Raw genomic sequence first — 26,339 nt, 5'->3', positions numbered from 1 at the left:
AATTTTGCAGCATTGTCTGTCACCAGTGCAAATACCTTCTGTGGTCCAAGGTCATTGATGACTGCCTTCAGCTCATCTGCAATGTAGAGACTGGTGTGTCTGTTGTCCCTTGTGTCTGTGTGCTCTTGTAGAATACTGGTTGAGGGGTGGAGATGATGTAGTTAAATATTCCTTGCCCACGAACATTAGGCCACCCATCAGAGATCATTACAATACAGTCTGCTTTCTCTATGATTTGCTTCACCTTCACTTAAACTCTGAACTCTACATCCAGCAAATGAGTAGATAAAGCATGTCTGGTTGGAGAGGTGTATGCTGGGCAAAGAACATTCAGAAATCTCTTCCAATACACATTGCCTGTGAGCATGAACCATTTGCATACATTCATCAGCATTTCTCTGACTACGTTCCTCCATTGAGTCAAAAAAGCTTCTGATTCCAGAAGGACCATGAGCTGTTGCTATCGATAAGGTGTCCGATTCATCATTTTCACTTCGAATAGGAGTAGAGGGACTTTTGTCAGAGGCTGCTTGTTATGAGTGCTGAGGGAACTTTATGCTCTTGGCCAGATGATTCTGTATCTTTGTTGCATTCTTCACATATTATTTTGAACATTATTTGCAAATGTACACAGCTTTTCCTTCTACATTAGCTGCAGTGAAATCTTTCCAAACATCAGATAGTGCCCTTGACATTTTCCTGTTAAGATTTTTTTAAATGAGTAAAACAAATACAATTCCATGAACAGATAAATGGTTAAGCAGTTAGATTAAACAACTCCTTTGTAAGATACATGTTTTAAAATGAAACATGTATGGAAACAGGTGAATTAACACTCCTTAGTTAGCAGACTCAAGCAAGCTAAAACCCACATGGTAGCAAAAACTATCAGAAATTGATAAAAGGTGGAAATGATTTAAACATACTTTGCTGTAGGCTACTATTTACTAGTTTAAAAAAATATATATCATGTCATATAAAATATATTCACCCCACCTGGTATTGTAATAAAAACTTACCAGAAAGCATGTACTCCTTGGCGCAGTCCATGTAGTAGTGTGGGCTCCATAGTATCTCATTAGTGTGCAAGTCCTGGAGAATCAGCTGTACATATGATGGAAGAATGCACTGTGCATGCAGAGGGTTGCAATTCCATTGAATTGGGGATAGTGTAGCCTAAATATGCCGTAATACCTAGAATTGCCTTATGTGTATCCTACAAAAAAAGGTTCTCTGCTATAAGCTAAACTTTTTGATGAATTTAAGCAAGTTCCCAAATTCCGGGGCTCAACTTCCTGACCCTTTGCAACCCTATTTACCAGTCACAAATACCATGAGTTAATTTTTCATGATCTGCGGTAGCGGACAGCCAGAGTCACAATTCTAGTTGGACAGCCGGACACTGATTGGTTGTTTGATGGTCAAGTGGTTTGACCTCATTGGGCAGGTTGGCTTAGAATACATCAGCCAGTGGGGTGGGAAGGGGCTGGTGTGTGTGTGTGAGGACACTCGCATATTATTTGATGCTGATAAGGTGGCGGTCGTTAACTGAGTGTTGAAGGAACAGTTACCTATATATTCTCCCCTTCTATCTTCTCTCTCCTTCCATTTCTTTTTCCCCCTCTCACCTTCCCTTCTCTCTTCCCCACTGCTCAGCATGTTGATGCGCTGTAGTGGGTGGCGCCCGGGGCCTTGGCGACGGAGGTTAGCAACAGCAGATTTACTCAAGTTTACCCTGCCTGCCTGCTAGTCGTCTGCGAGGCAAAAGAGACAATCTGTCATGATGCCACAAGACAAGTGCAACCCTTCCCCGTCACACACTATCAATGAATTTAGTCTACACACACACAGGGATGATCACACGCTGCCTCAGTCTTGTATAACTAATCTTTTGGGGACAGACCCACAATTCAGTCCCACTCAAAACCCTGTTTTCCCTAACCATTGCCCTAACTCTATCATTAACCCCAAAACCAAATTCTACCCTAAATCAGTAGAAAAATAATTTGACCTTGTGGGGACTAACAAACTATCCCCAGTTAGTCCAATTTTTGTTAATTTACTTCTGGTCCCCACAAGTATAGTTAAACACGTCCACAAACACAAAGACACACCCTGGTCCTCCAAGTCCGAAATCATTTCCCTGAAGGCTGTGCCGGAGTCAGACAGAGAGCCAGTGCCATCCCTAATGGATTGATTTGCACACAGAGCTGCACGGTGAGAGAAAGAAAGAGGATTTCTCTGTGGCCATGTCCACTGAAATCATCCATCTCGATAGCCTCAACCCAGCTCTGCATATGCAACAATGGACCAGCTGTCTTTTTTGTTTGTGGATTTAGACTACATGAGAAGTGTTTGTTTCAACTGAAAGTTTTATTTGTCACATGCAGTAGCACAGTGAAATGCATAAAGGTCTCATGCAGCCTTTAAAAAAAAATCTCTATCAAATATTTTCTGTGTGACAATTAAGTACAAAAAAATTAAGAAAAATAGCTTCTTAGCAAAGAGCAATTTCTCAAGCAAGAATTTTGTGAGTGGGGAGGGGAAAACAGAAAACTAGCTGTTATGGGCAGAGGTTTGGGAACTCTTTCTTATTGGTCTAACTAATTTACCACCTGGTGATGTCACCACTCAACTCAAACCAACTCAAACAGGCAGTAATGTTAGGCAGTTATTTCAAACTGCTATTACACTGAAATGGTATTATCCTAATATTTTACCATTTCACAGTATTATTCCAACCTCCATAGTGTAGACAGGCAGAGATGCATACAGTTGAAGTGGGAAGTTTACATACACTTAGGTTGGAGTCATTAAAGCTTGTTTTACAACCACTCCACAAATTTATTGTTAACCAACTAGTTTTGGCAAGTCTGTTTAGACATCTACTTTGCATGACACAAGTAATTTTTCCAACAATTGTTTACAGACAGATAATTTCACTTATGATTCACTGCATCACAATTCCAGTGGGTCAGAAGTTACCATACACTAAGTTGATTGTGCCTTTAAACAGCTTGGAAAATTCCAGAAAATGATGTCATGGCGTTAGAAGCTTCTGATAGGCTAAATGAGATAATTTGAGTCAATTGGAGGTGTACTTGTGGATGTATTCCTTCAAACTCCGTGCCTCTGCTTGAAATCATGGGGAAATCAGCCAAGACCTCAGGAAAAACAATTGTAGACCTCCACAGTCTGGTTCATCCTTGGGAGCAATTTCCAAACGCCTGAAGGTACCACGTTCATCTGTACAAAAAACAGTAAGCAAGTATAAACACCATGGGACCACGCAGCCGTCATACCGCTCAAGAAGGAGATGCATTCTGTCTCCTCGAGATGAAAGTACTTTGGTGTGAAAAGTGCAAATCATTTCCAGAACAACAGCAAAGGACCTTGTGAAGATGACCAAGGAAATAAGTCTTATATCGACATAACCTGAAAGGCCTCTCAGCAAGGAAGAAGCCACTGCTCCAAAACTGCCATAGAAAAGACAGACTACGGTTTGCAACTGCACATGGGGACAAAGATCGTAGTTTTTGGAGAAATGTCCTCTGGTCTGATGAAACAAAAATAAAACTGTTTGGTCATAATGATCATTGTGTTTGGAGGAAAAATGGGGAGGCTTGGAAGCCGAAGAACACCATCCCAACCATGAAGGACAGTGCTCTTCACAAAATAGATGGCTGCATGAGGAAGTAAAATTATGTGGATATATTGAAGCAACATCTTAAGACATCAGTCAGGTAGTTCAAGCTTGGTTGCAAATGGGTCTTCCAAATGGACAATGACCCCATGCATCCTTACAAAGTTGTGGCAAAATGGCTTAAGGACAACAAAGTCAAGGTATTGGAGTGGCCATCACAAAGCCCTGACCTTAATCCTATAGAAAATTTGTGGGCAGAACTGAAAATGTATGTGCGAGCAAGGAGGCCTACAAACCTGACTCAGTTACACCAGCTCTGTCAGGAGGAATGGGCCAAAATTCACCTAACTTCTTGTGGGAAGCTTGTGGAAGGCTACCTGAAACGTTTGACCCAAGTTAAACAATTTAAAGGCAATGCTACCAAATACTAATTGAGTGTGTGTAAACTTCTGACCCACTGGGAATTGGATGAAATAAATAAAAACTGAAATAAATCATTCTCTACTATTATTCTGACATTTCACATTCTTAAAATAAAGTGGTGATCCTAACTGACGTAAAACATGGCATTTTTACTCTGATTAAATGTCAGGAGTTGTGAAACTGAGTTTTAAATGTATTTAGCTGAGGTGTATGTAAACTAACCACTTCATACATACATGCAGTGGCAAGAAAAAGTATTTGAACCCTTTGGAATATTTCTGCATAAATTGGTCATCAAATTTGATCTGATCTTCATCTAGGTCACAACTGCAGACAAACACATTCTGCTTAAACTAATAAAACGCAAACAATTATATGTTTTCATGTCTTTATTGAACACACCCTGTAAACATTCACAGTGCAGGGTGGAAAAAGTATGTGTCCTTGGATTTATAACTGGTTCACCCTCCTTTTGGCAACAATAACCTCAACCAAATGTTTTCTGTAGTTGCGAATCAGACCTGCACAACGGTCAGGAGGAGTTTTGTACCATTCCTCTTTTCAAAACTGTTTCAGTTCAGCAATAGTTCAGCAATATTCTCTTGGTGTCTGGTGTGAACTGCTCTCTTGTGGTCATGCCACAGCATCTCAACCGGGTTGAGGTCAGGAATCTGACTGGGCCACTCCAGAAGTTCTATTTTCTTCTGTTGAAGCCATTCTGTTGATTTTCTTCTGTGTTTTGGGTCGTTGTCCTGTTGACCTTCAATTGGCGGACAGATAGCCCAACATTCTCCCCGCAAAATGTCTTGATAAACTTGGGAAATCATTTTTCTGTTGATGATAACAAGCAGTCCAGGCCCTGAGGCAGCAAAGCAGCCCCAAAACATGATGCTCCCTCCACCATACTTTACAGTTGGGATGAGGTTTTGATGTTGGTGTGCTTTGCCTTTTTTTTTCACACATAGTGTTGTGTGTTCCTTCCAAACAACTCAACTGTAGTTTTTAAATATTTTGCTAGTAGCACTGTGTACGTACGTATGTACATACATAAACTCAGCAAAAAAAGAAATGTCCTCTCACTGTCAACTGCTTTTATTTTTAGCAAATTTAACATTTGTATGAACATAACAAGATTCAACAACTGAGACATAAACTGAACAAGTTCCACAGACATGTGACTAACAGAAATTGAGTAATGTGTCCCTGAACAAAGGAGGGGTCAAAATGAAAAGTAACCGTCAGTATCTGGTGTGGCCACCAGCTGCATTAAGTACTGCGGTGCATCTCCTCCTCATGGACTGCACCAGATTTGCCAGTTCTTGCTGTGTGATGTTACCCCACTCTTCCACCAAGGCACCTGCAAGTTCCCGGGGGAATGGCCCTAGCCCTCACCCGCCGATCCAACAGGTCCCAGACGTGCTCACTGGGATTGAGATCCGGGCTCTTTGCTGGCCATGGCAGAACAGACATTCCTGTCTTGCAGGAAATCATGCACAGAACGAGCAGTATGGCTGGTGGCATTGTCATGCTGGAGCGTCATGTAAGGATGAGCATGCAGGAAGGGTACTACATGAGGGAGTAGGATGTCTTCCCTGTAACACACAGCGTTGAGATTGCCTGCAGTGACAACAAACTCAGTCCGATGATGCTGTGACGGCCCCTCCACCTCCAAATCGATCCCTCTCCAGACTACAGGCCTCGGTGTAACGCTCATTCCTTCAACGAAAACCGCGACTCGTCAGTGAAGAGCACTTTTTGACAGTCCTGTCTGGTCCAGTGACGGTGGGTTTGTGACCATAGACGATGTTGTTGCTGGTGTAATACCCTTTATCAGCCAATTGCGGACAGTCTGAGCACTGGAGGAGGGATTTTGCGTTCCCGGTGTAACTGGCAATTGTTGTTACCATCTTGTACCTGTCCCGCAGGTGTGATGTTCGGATGTACCTGATCCTGTGCAGGTGTTGTTACATGTGGTCTGCCACTGCGAGGACAATCAGCTGTCCGTCCTGTCTCACAGTACGGACATTGCAATTTATTGCCCAGGCCACATCTGCAGTCCTCATGCCTCCTTGCAGCATGCCTAAGGCACGTTCACGCAGATGAGCAGGGACCCTGGGCATCTTTCTTTTGGTGTTTTTCAGAATCAGTGGAAAGGCCTCTTTATTGTCCTAAGTTTTCATAACTGTGACCTTAATTGCCTCTGTAAGCTGTTAGTGTCTTAACGACCGTTCCACAGGTACATGTTCATTAATTGTTTATGGTTCATTGAACAAGCATGGGAAACGGTGTTTAAACTCTTTGCATTGAAGATCTGTGAAGTTATTTGGATTTTTACGAATTATCTTTGAAAGACCGGCTCCTGAAAAATGGATTAATTTTTTTAATTTTTATGAGTTTACATGCATACATTACCAGTGAAACGTTTGGGGACACCTTCTCATTCAAGAGTTTCTTTATTTTTTACCTTTGTGGAATAATCGTGAAGACATCAAAACCATGAAATAACACATACGGAATCATATAGTAACCAAATAAGTGTTAAACAAATATATTTGAGATTCTTTAAAGTAGCCACTCTTTGCCTTGACAGCTTTGCACACTCTTGGCATTCTCTCAACCAGCTTCATGAGGAATGTTTTAACAATAGTCTTGAATGAGTACCCCCATATGCTGAGCACTTGGCTGCTTTTCCTTCACTCTGCGCTCCAACTCCTCCCAAACCATCTCAATTGGGTTGAGGTCAGGTCTTTTGATGCAGCACTCCCTCACTCTCCTTGGTCAAATAGCCCTTACACAGCCTGGAGGTGTGTTCTGGGTCATTGTCCCATTGACAAACAAATGATAGTCCCACTAAGCACAAACCAGATGGGATGGCATATCGCTGCAGAATGTTGTGGTTGCCATGCTGGTTAAGTGTGCCTTGATTTCTAAATAGATCACTGACAATTTCACCCGCAAAGCACCATCACACTACCTCCATGCTTCATGGTGGGAACCACACATGCAGAGATCAGCCGTTCACCAACTCTGTCTCACAAAGACGTGGCGGTTGGAACCAAAAATCTCAAATTTGGACTCATCAGACCAAAGGACAGATTAAACAGACCGCTCGAAACATTCAGCTTGTCAATTCTTCTTACAAAAACAAGTCGTGATGAAGTCAATCTCTCTTCTACTTTGAGCCATGAGAGATTGACATGCATATCATTGTTAGCTTCCGGTATACTTTTAATGGCCAGCCGTGCTGCCCTGCTCTGAGCCAATTATAATTTTCCCTCTTTGTGGCACCTTACAACATGACTGAACAGTAGTCCAGGTGCGTCAAAACTAGGGCCTGTATGACCTGCCTTGTTGATAGCGTTAAGAAGGCAGAGAAGCGGTTTATTACGGACAAACTTCTCCCAATCTTAGCTAATGTTGTATCAATATGTTTTGACCATGACAGTTTACAATCCAGGGATACTCCAAGAAGTTTAGTCACCTCAACTTGCTCAATTTCCACATTATTCATGACCAGATTTAGTTGAGGTTTAGGGTTTTGTGAATGGTTTGTCCCAAATTACAATGCTTTTAGTTTTTGATTGCATTCTGGGTTAAACTTGCAAGCCCTACACAGCAGGGCAGTATTCAATATAAAAAGGTATAACCAAAACAAAACACGAGACATGTATATTTTTTTGGTGCAGAAAAATGTAAGAAACAAGAGAAACAAGGCACTCCCAGACAGACACAAGGTGTTTTTGGGCTTTCACAGCTGATCGCTTCGCTTTCCCAGCTGCACTGAGCACTGCAAAGAGCCATGCATCGGGTGTTTCTGGTTCCTCTTCTGGATGTCATCGTCTTGTCTTGGATCCTCACACATCATATATGTATCATGATCAATAAAAGATGATCTCAATGGGGTATTTACTTACAGATATAACAACTGACAAAACATCTGGCCTATTCATTTATAGCAAGGTTTGTCGTATGTAGATGGAGGAAGTTTGAGAATTCATTTTTATAAAAAATAAAATGGACAACACTGCAACTACTGTACTCTGCATTCAGATCTGAATTGATAAATTAATGCATTTCCCCTTATCAGTATGAAAGGCTTGGTTTCAGTGGTTACCCACACCCCTTAGATACACACACTACACCACCTACCCAAAGCAATTTTCCATGCTTTTCATATCCTTTCACTGGGAATGTGTGTGTGTGTGTGTTTTTGTACATGTTCGCGTCTGCAGTATTTGTGTGTCTATCTGTGTGTGTGTGGCGGGGGGGTGTTATGAATCCAATTGAAATATTTTATGGACCAGTGGACCTATTAATTGTCCCCCAGGTGTTATCTTTGCTGACGCCTAATCTTTATGCACCAACCTGTTCTGCTTCTCCTCCCTCTTCCCCTCCTTTTTCTCATCCCTTCCTTCCCCTCCTCCAGGAATGTGCTGTTTCACTTTGTCTTCTGTGTCTCAGTGTCTCGCGCTGCATTGCTGTTCACTGGATCCACATAGCCCTATGTCAATCCATGCACTAATATATTGTATCATATTGTCACCGATGAGTGACTTTGTTACCATCCATGTCTGTATAACCCTAATCTTAGCACCCAGAATGATGCATTGCTGTCCGGCTGCTAGATGGTACTAGTCTGTGTATACGGATACCCAGACAGTTTTGACATGGTTCAGGTTTGTGACGGAGACGGTCTGTATCTCTATCTAACAGGAATATGTTTGGCCTTCGCCCTGTGGACTATGCCGTGAGCCCAGAGATGCAGGCAATCCTTCTGGCAGCCTCTGAAGGACCCCACCCAGTCAACTCACCTCTCAGTCCTTCACCCAGCCTCAATAAGGTATGCCCATCAGCCCATCATTGTTCTCACACAAAAGCAATGTTACATCAACCATTACCTTCTAGCTCTGCGTTAACTTATTCCAAGTTATACGACTACGGAAAGAGCAGGAAGTTTTATTTTATACCTTTTTTTATTTATTATATACAGTAAGTTGCAAGAGGGCAACAACATATAAAATCTGTCATTTAAAACCCATGGTGTGTGTCTATGTTCTGTTACAGGCCAGTGAAGGTGTGAGACATGAGGAACAGGCAGTTGTACTGGGTAGTAAACTGTCCCAGTCCCAACAGACCCGGCTGGCCAAACTGGGACATCTCCTGGGAGGAAAGAGGGCAGACGCCTTCTCCTGCTCTGGTAATTTACCTGTCCACTATACCTGTACCCATCAACCTGTACACTGCCACCTGCTACAACACATTTGATACGAGCCTGCTCCCAGATCTGTTAGTTCTGTCGTGCCAAATCCTATGGCAAACATTTGTTTGGCATGTCAACGACCAAATGGGAGTTGGCAATGCAGCACAAAGAGATTTGGGTCCAGGCACATTTTGGGACTTAATTCCTGGTTACTCCCAACCACTCTAGGTTTGATTAAGAAACATAAGACTCACATTTGTCAAATTGTGAAAGGTTTGCAACATCACTTATTACATACAAGTAGCTACCTTTTTTGGAGCTTTGCAAATCTTAGTGATACAGAGTAACAGGGAAGGCAGTTTGTTAGTTCTTTGGTAATAGCAGTTGGAACACAGGACAGGGCTGGAAAGTAAGTGAAGTAATTTCTCATAAGGTGTTTGTGACTTCTGTTGTGATGAGCGTTAGACTACAGGGCTTTGGGTAGTAAAGACTTCAGTGTCTCATATTATTTAAAGTGAAGGCAGAGCAAAGCTCCACAGCATGTAAACCACAGAGTTTAGCCCCGAGATACAATTAAGGTCATTTTGCAGCCTATCAGCCACAGAGCCTTGTTGACTGCAGAGACAACAAGAATGTCTAAAAAAATATATATATACATAAAAGTCTCATTGTCTAAGCCTGGTGTGAATGAGGCTGATTCCGGTGCCGGTGTTGCAATCACTCACAACAAAGACATTGCCATTATTTTATTCAAATAATATTTTGGAGAAGGCTATTCTATTAAAATTGTATTCAACTGTCTATTTATTTAGTAGGCCTAAATTGATATTACATTTTCATAACTAGGCCTAATTATCAGATTGTAACTGTTATAAACAGATACGAAACCAATTGAATGCACTGGCATGCATTTGATGTGTACTAACCCAACCCATGAAATGGCAGACATTAGTTGATATGTGCTGTATCCATCACTACCCATGCAATAAAATAGATCTTTGGATGACATCCCATTTTTCTTCTCTCATTCCTCTAGTCACTCATGTGGTGGTCCCAGACGGGCCGATGCCCACCACCTTGTCCACTCTCCTTGGCCTCCTGAACGGCTGCTGGGTCCTCAACTTTAGCTGTAAGAAACGTTCACCTCTGCCTCCTAGGCCGACCGTACCCTGGCCTACAACTCTGCCTCTTACCATACCTTCAGCCTCTATGAACTTATGTCTAAGTATCTTATTATTCTTATACAGGATGCATCTCAAATGGTACTCTTTTCCCTCATACATTAACTTTGACCTTGGTTCTGTACTGCTTCTTTCAAATGTGTGTCTATGTATGGTTAATGTATTCTAATGAGAAATCTAATTATACCCTAAAACTGTCCATATTTTGTGTAATATACTGTACATGGATACATTGGGCATTAATAATATATAATTTCAAACCCTTACATTTTTACATGATCGATGTCAGGCATTCAGAGTTATCCTCTACCCTCTGTTTCAAGTATGCTTTAAAGCAGTATGGATTTATACTCCATAATAATCTATATGGAGAAATATGCCTACTTTTTATTCATCTTCCCTTGCATTATCTGCTGTTTCCTTGCTTTTGGAAGAAATGCATTTGCTTTTGTACTTTGTCTTTTATCTTCTTTATTCTATGTCATGCAGTGTCCTGAGAGGCATGAAGCGTTTGTTCAACAGGATATTGTAGATATTACGTGTCGGGCATACAGGCAAATACAGTGGATTGAAATAGGGGGGTTTGAGAATTGTCAGTGGACCTAGATGTCAAAATTGGTAGAAATCAAAGAAAGAAACTCTCTTCTCTTGTGTTTGTTTCCTACAGAGGTGAATTTATAAGTGGAAACTTTACAATTTCCATGCAGTTTTATATCTATTCCTAGCGGCAACCATAAAATATACTAGATATTCACAGGCAGTCTACCTCAAAAAGGAAAAAGGTGACTGTCATCAAGGTGTCTGATGCCTTGGGGTATGTGTGTGTGTCTTGTCTTTTTAGGATTGAGAACATTTTTATTATTCCCAACACCTCTCTCTCCTCCATGGAGGATGAACACTTGACACAGCCTGTCTACCCTCAACAACAAGTGTGCCACGCTCCATCCCTCTGTCTGTCCCTCTTTCCATGAACCCCTGTCTCTGGTGGTGGGGCTAACTAGCTGGCCCTATCTTCCGAAGCAGAGTGGAGTGGGAGCCTGGATTAACCCCGGTATCTCTTTCCCCCCCGCCAAGGCCTCGCAGGTTCTCTCAAAATGAAAGCTGCAATTTAGGGGGATTAGTAAATGCAATTATGCTTGATGACTGCTTTGGACACTGTTTGTGTGTGTCAGACAGTGTTGTGTGACTGTGTAGTGTGGTCACATGGGAAGTGCCCACATGAGAAAATACATTGTAGCTGCCACTGCCACGGTTAGGCAGTGATCAACATGGCACTGTTGTATTGATAGCACATATCATCATGCCAAGCACAATGGCATCATGAGACATTCAAATGGAAAACACTTGGTTACCTTGCAGATTAATTAAGCTTTAAGCTTTAGGCCATGTTATTTGCATGTAGTAACTAATGTCCATAAATTACCCCAACTAACAGAAAAGTGTAATGCAACCCTCCACCTTGAAAGCCTTATTTTACTGGAGTAAGGGTTGTCTGAAATTGTATTTTATATAGTGCGATATGTAGGGGATAGAGTGCCATTTCGGATGCAGCCAATGGAAAAGTTTAAAGCAACCCTCACTCCCATCCCCTTGAAATGCTTCTTATTTTATCCATGACTGCTGTTCATCTGTCATCCGAACCTCTCTCGGCACGAAGAGGTCTCCCAGTGGTGAGCAACACAACAACCCAAATATTGTTTTTGTTTTTACAATCGATAATGTAATAATGGAGCATTTACCTAGTCCCAGACAGTACTATTAAAGTTCTGTTGTCTGGTACCGTTGGAGAAAACCTTCCTCTTGTCTGTGGCACCACAGGGAGGGGGAAAACGTCTGCTTCCCAAATGGCACCCTCTAACCTACTGCATATAGTGCAGTATTTTTGTCCAGGATCCTACAGTCAAAATAAGTGCACTATGTAGGGAATAGGGTGCCATTTGGGATCAATCCTAGGGCCTTTTCATCTCTATGCAACTTCTCCTGTTTTTTAAAAACAATTGTGACATTATATTAAGAAATGAAAGGGGGCGCTAGATTAGAGTGAAGTGAAGAGAGGATTAAGGTGGATGTGTGTATTGAACTCCTGCCACTGGGGGATATGTCGTCAGTCAGAAGCACGACTAGACCAGATCGTGGTACTCAATTTATTCAAGTGCTATGTGGGAAAAATCACTGCTTTTTGTAAATGGTTCATTTCTTACACGTGGAGAGAAGGAGATACTACGCTAAAGCTTGCCATATTTAATTCTGTGTTGCATCATTTACCTATAGGGCAAGTGTGTTGAGGGCATTCTACTCTTCATCACTCTTTAATTTTTCAAATGGTTTCTTCAAATCAAATTTTGAAGCTGTACTGACCACGCCTTTTGGATGGTAGTGGGGTGAATAGGCAGTGGTTGTTGTCCTTTGATCTTTTTGGCATTCCTATTACATCGGGTGCTGTGGGTATCCTGGAGGGTAGGTATTTTGCCCCCGTTGATGCATTTTGCAGACCGCCCCACCCCCTGGAGAGCCCTGCGGTTGTGGGCGATGCAGTTGGCGTACCAGGCAGTGATACAGCCCGACAGGATGCTCTTGATTGTGCATCTGTAAAAGTTTGTGGGTTTTCGGTGACAAGCCAAATTTCTTCAGCCTCCTGAGGTTGAAGAGACGCTGTTGTGCCGCCTTCTCCGCACTGTCTGTGTGGGTGGACCATTTTCAGTTTGTCTGTGATGCGTATGCCGAGGAACTTAATTTTCCACCTTCACTGCTGTCCCGTCGATGTGGATGGGGGGGGTGCTCCCTCTGCTGTTTCCACGAACATCTCCTTTGTTTTGTTGACGGTAATTGAGAGGTTGTTTTCCTAACACCACACTCCCAGAGCCCTCACCTCCTTGTAGACTGTCTCGTCATTGTTGGTAATCAAGCCTACTACTGTTGTCGTCTGCAAACTTGATGATTGAGTTGGAGGTGTGCTTGGCCACGCAGTCACAGGTGAACAGGGAGTACAGGAGGGGGCTGAGCACACACCCTTGTGGGGCCCCAGTGTCAAGGATCACCTAACTGGTGTTGTTTCCCACCTTCACCACCTGGGGGCGGCCCGCACAGCGCGGGCTTCAGACCCAGGGCCTCAAGCTTAATGATAGCTTGGAGGGTACTGTGGTGTTGAATGCTGAGCTATAGTCAATGAACATATGTGTCCAGATGGGATAGGGCCGTGTGCAGTGTGATGGCGATTGCATCGTCTGTGGCTCTATTGGGGCGGTAAGCAAACTGAAGTGGGTCTAGGGTGGCAGGTAAGGCGGAGGTGATATGATCCTTGACTAGTCTCTCAAAGCACTACATGATGGCAGAAGTGAGTGCAATGGGGCGATAATAATTTAGTTCAGTTACCTTTGCTTTCTTGGGTACAGGAATAATGGTGGCCATCTTGAAATATGTGGGGACAGCAGATTGGTATAGGGATTCATTGAATATGTCCTTAAACACACCAGCCAGCTGGTCTGCACATGCTCTGAGGACGTGGCTAGGGATTCCGTCTGGGCCGGCAGCAGGGGCACTGTGTTATCCTCAAAGCGGGCAAAGAACATGTTCCTTTCCGGAAGCAAGACGTCGGTGTCCGCAACGTGGATGGTTTTCCTTTTGTAGTCCGTGATTGTCTGTAGTCTGTGCCACATACGTCTCATGTCTGAGCCGTTGAATTGCAACTCCACTTTGTCTCTATACTGACGTTTTGCCTGTTTGATTCCCTTGCGGAGGGAATGACTACTGTGTTCTGCCATGTTCCCAGTCACCTTTCCATGGTTAAATGCGGGTACATAGGACATGTTCATGGTTATATACTGTAGCTATGATCTGTAAGTGTATGGTAGGGATTTGACAAATGGAAATCAGTTTTCCATTAAAACGATAAGGATTTCATAAAATTCCATATGAATTCACAATGCAGCTGTGCTGCTGCCGGCAACAGTTTGGGTCTCAGTGCGTCCCTTTCAGATGGTTAAGCATTGCACCTATACTACCATTACTTTACCTCAATTCTACCCCGCAAAGTTTGCATTTCCTTCTGAAAGTATTGCCACACAGGACTTTGCTGCTTTCACTTGCCTTTCTCTGACATTTTTCCAACTCTTAATGACGATGATGTGGTGGTGTACCGTCTACTCCCATTTCTGAGTGTCAAGATTTGATTCAGTATTGTTGGACCGGAGGAGACTGATTAGTTGCCGTACTTTCGAGAACACAAAAACTCAAATTTTTCATAGCGAACTAGCAAGGGACAGAGCGAGAGAGGAGGGGCACAGTATAGGCAGGTTGGCCACCTGGCAGATAGTCCAAATGGTGCACTAGGATTATCTATCTGCAATGATTGGCTTGCAATGTCTCGCAACTTCAGTAAAGCAGGGGCCGTGCCATCATCAATGAATAGGCTAGATTATTGAGATGAGCGAAATTCAACACTTGGCTCACACATTATTGGCACATGTGCACAGGTTCGCTTCACTCTATCTACAGCGTGGTAGCTAGGGCTCCAGAGCCTTGCGCTTCAGAGCTCTTTAGTTTTTGTGGAAATTGACCCACTGCTGTTTACTTTCTTTGTATCTACTTCATATAACCAAGTCTACATTCAAATTACACATTTATTTTTCTAATTAGGCTATAACACAAATATTTTGTGATAACTACACTGATTAAAACGTTTTTGAGTTAGGGATTTTTCTTAACTTGAAGGATCCCAATTTTGTTTTTATATGTTCACAACCCTGGTGTGTGGTACTAACAGCCAATTTCGTGGGTTCATTTTAGAGGTCGACCGATTATGATTTTTCAACGCCGATACCGATTTATTGGAGGACCAAAAAATGATATCGATATCGATCAATCGGACGATTTTTATTTATCTATTTATTTGTAATAATGACAATTACAACAATACTGAATGAAGACTTATTTTAACACATCAATAAAAATCCATTTAGCCTCAAATAAATAATGAAACATAAATAAATGATGCAAAAACAAAGTGTTGGAGAAGAAAGTAAAAGTGCAATATGCGCCATGTAAAAAAGCGTTTAAGTTCCTTGCTCAGAACATGAGAACATATGAAAGCTGGTGGTTCATTTTAACATGAGTCTTCAATATTCCAAGGTAAGAGGTTTTAGGTTGTAGTTAATATATTATTTATAGGACTATTTTTCTCTATACCATTTTGTATTTCATTAACCTTTGACTATTGGATGTTATTATAGGCACTATTGCCAGTGTAACAGTATAGCTTCCGTCCCTCTCCTCGCCCCTACCTGGGCTCGAACCAGGAATACGTCGACAACAGCCACCCTCGAGGGCATCGTTACCCATCGCTCCACAAAATCGGCTGCCCTTGCAGAGCAAGGGGAACAACTACTCACATCGGTTACACCAGCCTAATCTCGGGAGTTGATAGGCTTGAAGTCATAAACAGCTCAATGCTTGAAGCATTGCGAAGAGCTGCTGGCAAAATGCACTAAAGTGCTGTTTGAATAAATGCTTACGAACCTGCTGCTGCCTACCATCGCTCAGTCAGACTGCTCTATCAAATCATAGACTTAATTATAACATAACACACAAATACAAGCCTTTGGTCATTAATATGGTCAAATCCGGAAACCATTTAGAAAACAAAACGTTTATTTCAGTGAAATACGGAACCGTTCCGTATTTTATCTAACGGGTGGCATCCCTAAGTCTAAATATTGCTGTTACATTGTACAACCTTCAATGTTATGTCATAATTACGTAAAATTCTGGCAAATTGGTTCACAGCGAGCCAGGCGGTCCAAACTGTTGCATATACCCTGACTCTGCGTGCAATGAACGCAAGAGAAGTAACACAATTTTACCTGGTTAATATTGCCTGCTAACCTGGATTTCTTTTAGCTAAATATGCAGGTTTAAAAATATATACTTCTGTGTATTGATTTTAAGAAAGGCATTGATGTTTATGGTTAGGTACAGTCGTGCAACGATTGTGCTTTTTTCGCAAATGCGCTTTTGTTAAATCATCCCCCGTTTGGCGAAGTTGGCTGTCTTTGTTAGGAAGAAATAGTCTTCACACAGTTTGCAACGAGCCAGGCGGCCCAAACGGCTGCATATACCCTGACTCTGTTGCAAGAGAAGTGACATAATTTACCTAGTTAACCTCTCTAGGGTACGTGAGACGGTTGCGTCCCACCTATTCAACAGCCAGTGAAACTGCAGGGCGCCAAATTCAAAACAGATATCCCATAATTAAAATTCCTCAAACATACATGTATTTTACACCATTTTAAAGATACACTTGTTGTAAATCCAGCCACAGTGTCCGATTTCAAAAAGGCTTTACGACGAAAGCAAACCAAACGATTATGTTAGGGGAGTGCCTATTCACACAATAACACAGCCATTTTTCCAGCCAAAGTATAGATATATAGATCAAATGAATCACTAACCTTTGATTATCTTCATGAGATGACACTCATAGGACTTCATGGTACACAATACATGTATGTTTTGTTCGGTAAAGTTCATATTTATATCCAAACATCTGAGTTTACATTAGCGCGTTATGTTCAGTAGTTCCAAAAAATCCGGTGATTTTGCAGAGAGCCACATCAATTTACAGGAATACTCATAATAAACATTGCTAAAAGATACAAGATACTTCTCCTTAATGCAACCATTGTGTCAGATTTCAAAAAAGCTTTACGGAAAAAGCAAACCATGCAATAATCTTTGTCTGCGCTCAGAGCCCAATCAAGACACAAATATCCGCCATATTATGCAGTCAACAAAAGTCATAAATAGCATTTTTAATCTTCACTTTGCTGATCTTCGTCGAAATGCACTCCCAGGACTCCCACTTCCACGAGAAATGTTCGGTAATGTCCATCATTTATGTCAAAATAGTTACTTTTGTTAGTGCGTTTGGTTAACAAAGTCACGAAGCGCGTTCACTAAAAGCAGGCGAAATGTCAAAAGGTTCCGTAACAGTCATTAGAAACATGTCAAACAATATTTTGAATCAATCTTTAGGATGTTTTTAACATAAATCTTCAATAATGTTCCAACCGGAGAATTCCATTGTCTTCAGAAGTGCGATGTAACAGAGCTCCCTCCTCATGTGAACGCGCATGGTCAGCTCATGGCAGACCTTACTCATTCCCTTCTCCTTCGGCCCCACTTCACAGTAGAAGCATCAGACAAGGTTCTAAAGACTGTTGACATCTAGTGGAAGCCTTAGGAAGTGCAACATTACCAATATCCCACTGTATCTTCAATATGAGCGGAGTTGAAAATCAACCAACCTCAGATTTCCCACTTCCTGGTTGGATTTTTTTTTCTCAGCTTTTTGCCTGCCATATGAGTTCTGTTATACTCAGACATCATTCAAACAGTTTTAGAAACTTCAGAGTGTTTTCTATCCAAATCTACTACTAATAATATGCATATTCTAGCTTTTATGGCTTTGTAGCAGGCCGTTTACTCTGGGCATGCTTTTCATCCGTATGTGAAAATACTGCACCCTACCCCAAAGAAATTCATGTTAGCAGGCAATATTAACTAAATACGCAGATTTTAAAAATATATACTTATGTATTGATTTTAAGAAAGGCATTGATGTTTATGGTTAGGTACACGTTGGAGCAACGACAGTCCTTTTTCCGCGAATGCGCACCGCATCGATTATATGCAACGTGTACCTAACCATAAACTGTAAGGTTGCAACATTGAATCCCCGAGCTGACAAGGTAAAAATCTATCGTTCTGCCCCTGAACAAGGCAGTTAATCCACCGTTCCTAGGCTGTCATTGAAAATAAGAATGTGTTCTTAACTGACTTGCCTTGTTAAATAAAGGTGTAAAAAAATATATATATATATATATAAAAAAATACCGATTTCCGATTGTTATGAAAACTTGAAATCGGCCCTAATTAATCGGCCATTCCGATTAATCGGTCGACCTCTAGTTCATTTGACTGCAGGGATCTCCTCATCTAGCTATAAAATAGGTTTTCAAGTTCTCTCCTCTCATCTAAACTTCTGCTGTCCCCTTCTTGTCCCTGTCTCTTTCTCTCCTCATACAGGGGTAGAGGCGTGCCTGCAGGCAGACAGCTGGATCTCCGAGAGTGACCATGAAGCAGGAGCAGGACCGCAACGCAGCCGCATTAACAGACACAGCCTGGTAGGTAACGCACACGCACACACACACCCCTGCAAACAAGAAACAAAACAAAATGGAGGCAATGAACCGGCTTTCTCTAAAACTCTGGAGAGTACCAGTTTACAGCAGGAAACAATTGAGTGCATTGATGCATTCAGTGGAGGGGCCTTCTGGCACCTGAATACACAGCCACTAAACTGATAAGAATTTTGTTTAAAAAAAAAAAAAAGCTACAATGGAGTCTGACTCTTGGGTTGGAAAGCAACGTCATTACAATGCAATCCCAATGGAATAGAATGCAATGCAATAGAATGGAATAGAATGCAATAGAGGAATACAATACAGGAGTACAATGCAATAGGGCTGGGTGATCTATGGAATTAATTTGATTAATTCAAATGCATGTTTTTGCGTGATATTCCAAATACCAGAATTGCAGAATAGTTTTTGAGCGTTTATGTCCGCTTGTACTCATGTCTTTTTGGTCTTGTCTCAGTCGCTCCTTCTGAGATGCTCCTGTCTCCGCCCTAACAATGGGAGTCGTTGTCCCAAAGGCAGGTGGGCAGGCGACCAGCTAAGGTTCAAAATAAGCAGATTTTGGCGGGAGTAAAACCTCTCGCTTTGCCACTTTCTCCTACACCCCTCCCCCTACCACTCACAACAACAAAGATGAGAGATCACTTTTTCTTCTCTGATAAATGTTTTCAACGGCGATTTGCATTTTGAGGTTTGGTCCAACAGAATTGGTCATATGGACACCGAAACACATGGAGATTATTATTTTACTGTGACACTGAAGTTAACCTTTGAACCATACCCTGTTTATGTTTGATCTTTTTGACACTACTAAAACGGATGTACCAATGAACATTCATTCTGGAAAATGTAGGCTCAGTTTGTTGCGTGCGCATTACGGTACCATGTATCGCTAGCAGCATTTTAGTCAAATAAGGATTGTTATACTAGCTGTTTAGTCTATGTTTTTATAAATGTGCAATAAGCGTAAAACAAATAAGGATTTGACATCTCATTCTGAGAAATAAGGTAGGCCACTTGATTTCAACATCTGGCAAGCATGCTGATCAAACAGTTGGAGATGGACAGAAAGCTGTGTTCATAACAATTCAACTGTTCTGCCTTGTTAGCTGAATTCAGATATTATGGAATTATACCTAATGCCAAGTTGGCTAAACTTGAAATATAAATATTAGCTGCCTACTCACTAGCACGTGGGCTTGTGCTTGAGCAATTGTTTGAGACCAGTTTTAATTTTCTATAATGCCTGCTACATTATTAGTGAATGTGCATTAAGAATGGTTCTGGTGATTAAATTTGTAACAAAAATGACATTTCTATAGACAGACCTGAAATCCAGATCAGTGATTATTGCAACGAAAAAAGCAGGTACAACTATTTTGATGAAATGATTAGTGGGTCTTATGGTTGTTGGAAGGTATGTATTCAGCCTCGGTATCATTACACAAGCTTTGAAATCAATAGATTATTGCTGACTGTTTTTAAAAAATGTGATGTGTTTGAACTTTTTAATTGTGCAACAAAGCTTATTTAGAGAAAATAAAACAAATCGAAATGTATATCATAAATCGCCCATAAGTTTTGAAATAACCAAGGTATGAGTTTTAGTCCATATCACCCAACCCTGGTGGAGTATTTGGTATTTTATTAGGAGTGGAGTATTTGGTATTTTATTAGGAGTGGAGTAGAGGCTGCGGTTATGAAAAACTGAAATGTTGTGTCTGTGATGTAGCAGTGATTCAGCAGCATTTCAACTCATTAACTACAGAACAATCTCTGTTGTCTGGACACTTTGTCCAGACACTCGGCTATTCTTAGTGGGACTTGATTTTATCCCGAGGCACTAGAGTGGTTAGCATCGTTTAGGATCAAGGAAGAAGATACATTCTCTGTTCTCTTTTTTTCTCCCTCTGTATGTGCACGGCTTTGATGAATTTGTAAGGGCTTGTCTACCGTAATTTACAAAATTCATGAAACATCCTCACTTTTCCTTGTTAGAGGACAACAAATGATTTGTTTAGTTCTCCTTGCAGTCCACAGACGACGTGTTTTTGTCTTAACAAGCCTTATCTCATTTCTGTCCCCTCTTTCTATTTGACTCTACTCTGTTTAACTATACTCTTTTTGACTACTGTATTTGACTTTATTTTATTCTACTCTTCAATACTCCACTCATCTCTACTCTACCCCAGCTGCCCCCGCTGTTGGACGGTTGTTTCTTCTACCTCATGGGCTCCTTCAGGAAGCCCCCCAGGGACGAGCTCCTCCAGCTGGTGAGAGAGGCAGGGGGCCAGATTCTTACCCGACAGCCCAAACCAGACAGTGATGTGACCCAGACCCTGTCTGCTGCAGCCTACCACGCCTCTCTGGGCTCAGACCAGGCCCTGTGTACCCAGTACATCATCTATGATCCCCAGGGCTCTTACAGGCCACCCAGGGTGAGGTTAGGAAAGGTGTGGTCAGCTCCATCTACATGGGTTGTAAACTGTATATCGGCCTTCCAGCTACTGCCAGTGCCTGAGCTTGAATCACAGACACACCTGGTGTGTAATCAGTGAGGTGAAACATTCGCAACATTTCTGATAGAAATGTAATAAATAGGGTTGTCATGATTGCCTATTCTACATGACAGACAATCATATCTGTTCTACACAATATGTTTCTATGTAAATGTTCCGTAACATTGCACCCTCTTTAACAGGCCCATGGTCTTTCCGTCTCGCACCTGAATATCAAGGTCTAATCTGAACACAGACAGCTGTGGTTGTAAAACTATAACCTTGACATAATAGAGATTGTACAGCCACAGTCAGTCCCCAATCTCTGATGTCTCTGGATTTGGCCTTAAATATATCCACGACTTGTACCTGTAGCTCAAAGATAAGCTAGGGAAGTGTTTAATTTTATCCCCGCTCAATGACGATAGAAGATTATAAAAATGTTAGCACTTTTCACTATTTTGAATGAAGGAGTGAAAAATCTAACTGTTTTCTCCTACTGAGACTCTTTATAACGTCTGTGCTTTTGAGAATAACCTTTTCTTTGAAATTGAATTGTGACGGCCTCTTCTCCATTTGTATGACTTAAAAAAGAAAAATTATGAAACACTGCCTTTTATTAATACCAACGTCACCTCCTGCTGCTGCACACAGTTTTCTGTTTGGGCTTTTGAGAACGAATGGTATTCTACAAAATAAATGTTGTTGCAGCAACACAATTACTGACTCATGCATCTTAATTATATACACTGAGTGTCCAAAACATTAAGAACATCTGCTTTTTCCATGAGACTGACCAGGTGAATCCAGTTGAATGCTATGATCCCTTATTGATGGCACTTGTTAAATCCACTTCAATCAGTGTAGATGAAGGGGAGGAGACAGGCTAAAGTTTTTTTTTTTTATGCTTTGAGATGAATGGGCAAGACAAAATATTTGAATGGGGTATGGTAGTAGGTGCCATTCTTGATAAACACGGGAAACCGTTGAATGTGAAACCCAGTAGCGTTGCAGTTCTTGACACACTCCAACCAGTGCGTTTGTGTCAAGAACAGCACCGCTGCTGGGTTTTTCACATTCAACAGTTTCCCGAGTGGTCCACCACCCAAAGGACATCCAGCCAACTTGACACAACTGTGGAAAGCATTGGAGTCAACATGGGCCAGCATCCCTGTGGAACGCTTTTGACCCAATGTAGTCTATGCCCTGATGAATTGAGGATGTTCTGAAGGCAAAGGGGGGTGCAACTCAATAATAGGAATTTTATGGCTAGAAGGTGGACATAGTGGCTCATGCATAGGAATGCTAGTCCTGGATGTTGGGTATCGTATTCAGCCAATCAGGTTGCAGCAGTCCCTGGCTGAACGTTGGGGTGTAAACATCAGAAAGTAGCATTAGCCATAATGGTGGAAAATTGTGTTTCATAAAGTATATATTTATATTCCCATTTTTTTTCCCGCCTTCTCTCCATTAAACCGAGTTAAGGAGGAAAGAAACACCTTTGCAGCCTGAATTGAGAATGTTTTTATTTATTTTTGTTTAATTTATTATTTTTATGTACGAACCGGTCCATGGGGATACAAGTGTATAGCTGGCTGCATACGATGCCTTTGGACAGTAAGATGAAATTACTCAATATCGCCATCTGCCAGCCTTTGAAGTAGGACACAGCCATTCTCTCTTCCATATCCCAGGATGCCCCTCTCCTTCTCAATAGCATTAGTCAGGGATAGGTCTAATTGCTATTGATTGCAGCGTGCCACATTAAATTACCCCTTCCTGTTCTTGCGGGAGGTGTAGGGGGGCAATTAATGGTGCAGACAGACAGAACCTCAGCTCAGCCTCGTAATTAATAGGAATGTGGAATAGAACCAGAGTGTTTAAGCAGATGGTGTGTTTAAGCAGATGCTGTGTATCCCAAATTGCATCCTATTTCCTGCATAGTGCGCTACTGTTGACTAGAGCCATATAGGATCCGGTCAAATGTAGTGCACTATATAGGGAATAGGGTGCCATTTGTTAGAAAGACAGAGGAAAGCCCTGGGTCACTTCCTCTAGTAGACCTCGGGGATATGATTATTCCTGATCAATCAGGAATTCCCACTTCTTTGACATTTATATCCTCTATCTGTACATCATTAAAGTTGACCTACCCCTGAAACAAGTATCCTCCCTTTCCTGGTTGTCGATAGTGGTAGGCTATGGCCCAGGCACTATTCCCAAAATAGTTCTTTTTCTGATCTCTGCATGGTTTGTTTGACTGGTGTTCTCGCTCCCAGCTACACCGGGATGGGAAGAAGCATGATGCTTCAGGTGTAAGTCATATGAAATACTGTCGGTGTCAATGGTGAAGAATTGGAAGTAAAATGTTAACACCACCATATTTATCTCATTTGTGGTGCAGTGAATTACAGCCCCTAAGTTTCATGCAGAGGTTATATTGTGAATAAGGAGTGACCTTTCCTACAATAAAGTGGTGAAGAGTTGCACACATGTAGGATTGTGTTTCTGCCTGGACAATAGAAGTGGAAATGAAATAAATTGACACACACACCCTTGCTGTATAATAACACTTATTTTTCACTCTATTTAACAAAATAGTTTGTCTCCATAAATAATACACATTTTTTTCTTCAACTCTGATTTTCAGAATACACATACGTTTTGAAGGTATTTACAACTTACTATACACCATAATTGGCACCAAGGGTTTTATTTCAATTGGAACAAAAATCGGGAGTGTTTGGTTAGATGTATGTACCCACCATGTGTTATCAGCTATGTATGGTCTCTAGACTCTAGAGGTCAGTGTGTCTTGGTATTTCCAACCAAACCATCTCTTTGTTTTTATTCTGAACATTTCTGGCTCTAATTCAATATAACATTAATTGATAACAGAAGGAGTTAATATTAATAGAATCTTTAGGAGTAACCCCCCAGCGCCTGTATAATAATGCAATTTGATTGTTTAAGTGTTTTTCTCTCAATACTAGATAGTACTCTTGTTTTTTCAGGCACACTTTATGTACGTTTTTTTTGTAAAAAAAGAAGAAAAAAAAGAAGCAATAGAACAATCTTTCATAGCTTCCAGCTACAGTAAGTCGGTGCAAAGAGAAATTGTATGGTATACCTTTACAGCAAATGAGCAGTGTCAAGTTGAATGGGTTGGAGAGTGCTTTGTGAGTAGTAGGCTAGACTTTCATGGCCAGACACACAAAAGACCAGACTATTTCATGAGCAGAAAATTAACAGGGATATCGACTGTTCCTTCAGACTATCTTTTGATACATTTTGAAACTCAATTACTCAGTCAATAATTCTTCACTGCAGCTGGGGTCTCACAGTTGGATTCCAAATCTACTGCAAGTTCACTGAACAGTTTGAGTACATTGAAAGCTCCCTGCAGTAACCCATGTTCAGGATGCTAGGCGGTAGCTGGTGGTGAAAACAATTATGACTGCCGTCTTAACCTTTTGTACTTGAATAATTTCCCTCTGTATTATTCAAACAAGACGTTCCGTCCTTTCATTGTACAACTGTTCATGAAACAAATACCTGGAATATGATTGTCAATAAAGAGAGGGGTTAGCAATATTAATGGGAGAGGGGTTATTTCAATATTATGCTCCCTACATAGAATTAGGAATTACAATACTAGAATGGAGTAGAACCTTCTTATTATGGGATAAAGGTCAGCCATTTTGGTCAGGGAGTTGGTCAACCATTGTTTGCCATTGCTGTGATAAGATATTGTGTAAAATAATTAATTTTAATAATTGATCTGCACTGTACGCTTGTTAGCTAGCTGTCCAGACAGTTTTAGAGGAATGATTCCATAAATATTTCTAACTGCCAATAGGCCAACATTCCATTCAAACAATGCAGTCAATACACTGGCTGAAATCAGTTGATGATAGGACTTACACAAGTTGTAAATGCAACAAGTACTGATATTGTCTCATATAATAGCACTCACAGCTTTCCAAGAAAACAAATGTGTTGATATTTATGGTCTCTGCATATATTGTAGAGGCTATTTTACAGAAAATTGGTATAAAACCTTTTTAAGTTGTGTTGAAAATAATTATATTACCACATTTTTTTTTATATATCACATCTTACTTTTTCCCCCCTGCATAATTAAATGCCTCTACTGCCATTAATTCCAATTAGACTGGTTTGGGTTTCTCCCTGACCAATATGACTGCTATTTTCACCCTATTCTGGAACATTGAGGGTTTATGACACAGCCCCTCTATTAATTTAATGTAATCTCTATGGCTCTCTACTTGTCAGTGTTCTATGGGACATTATTTAGCCTTTTTACCTGAACATGCAAACACCACCAGAAAAATTCATAGCAAGCAGTGCACTGGAATGAAATTCACTTTCATGGGATGGGTGGCCAAAAACAACTAACTGAAAGCCACATCCCAACAAACCATGAATATGACCGCATTGATGGATATGTCACTGTGCTTCTATGGCTATATGCACCATGCCACTGCCTACATCATTTGTTCGTTCAACAAGCAAGACAGCTCATAATCCAGTTCCTTTATCACAGTCAGCACACCTATATTTGAGCTTGAATTACTTTTAAAACAGCAACATTTTCTCTTTGCCCCATGGCAAAATGTGTAGAATTGCAGAAGTTAGCAATTCCTGAGGGAGAGGTTAACCACCTATCCAGAACAGGTTAGTCTGAGTTCAGCTGTACTGCTACCCACACAATCCCTGGAGGACCCCTTCCCTATCCCCAGCGCTATATACTGTATATGCACTGTTATACATTATATATGGCTCCTCCTTATCCCACTGTACACTGAACCCAGCTGGCCACTGGTCACAGAGGAGCTATGTAGGTTCGAGGTGACTCCACTAGCTCTTGGCTATGCTGTATGTATGGGGAGCTACATATCCACTACCTCTTGGCTATGCATGTAGAGTATGTTTACCTAAATTGAGGCAGATCATGGATATACATAGCACTTGAGGAGGTCTTAGCTGGTTGGTTTGCAGCTGCGGACCATGGACGGTTCCTGTAAGGGTTCCAGAGCAACTTCTGTCTTGTTCATCTGGAATACTGTCTTTCTCTCTTTTTCTGTCTCCCTCTCTCTCCACCTCTCTTTCTGTCTCTCAATTATTACCATGGTAGCAAGAGATAATCTATATCCAGTACTAAAAATCATCTATAAC

General features: G+C 41.3%; 1 protein-coding gene across 2 annotated transcripts in view; it reads left to right on the top strand.

Annotated features, from left to right (window-relative positions):
* Positions 1-21,859, top strand: part of bard1 (BRCA1 associated RING domain 1) — a 29,070-nt gene extending 7,211 nt beyond the window's left edge. For both annotated transcript variants that reach the window (XM_024389655.2, XM_024389654.2), the window contains 5 exons: positions 8,780-8,906; positions 9,131-9,263; positions 10,303-10,395; positions 18,530-18,627; positions 20,835-21,859. In XM_024389655.2, coding sequence (XP_024245423.1) covers positions 8,780-8,906; positions 9,131-9,263; positions 10,303-10,395; positions 18,530-18,627; positions 20,835-21,200 — 817 coding nt within the window. In that variant the 3' untranslated portion in view covers positions 21,201-21,859. The remainder of the gene's footprint in view (positions 1-8,779; positions 8,907-9,130; positions 9,264-10,302; positions 10,396-18,529; positions 18,628-20,834) is intronic.
* Positions 21,860-26,339: the final 4,480 nt, after the last annotated feature.

Source organism: Oncorhynchus tshawytscha, linkage group LG26, assembly GCF_018296145.1.
Source record: "Oncorhynchus tshawytscha isolate Ot180627B linkage group LG26, Otsh_v2.0, whole genome shotgun sequence".
NCBI classification, from domain to species: Eukaryota; Metazoa; Chordata; class Actinopteri; order Salmoniformes; family Salmonidae; genus Oncorhynchus; species Oncorhynchus tshawytscha.
The sequence above is the reverse complement of the archived record's forward strand: the minus strand, read 5'-3'. Positions and strand labels throughout refer to the sequence as shown.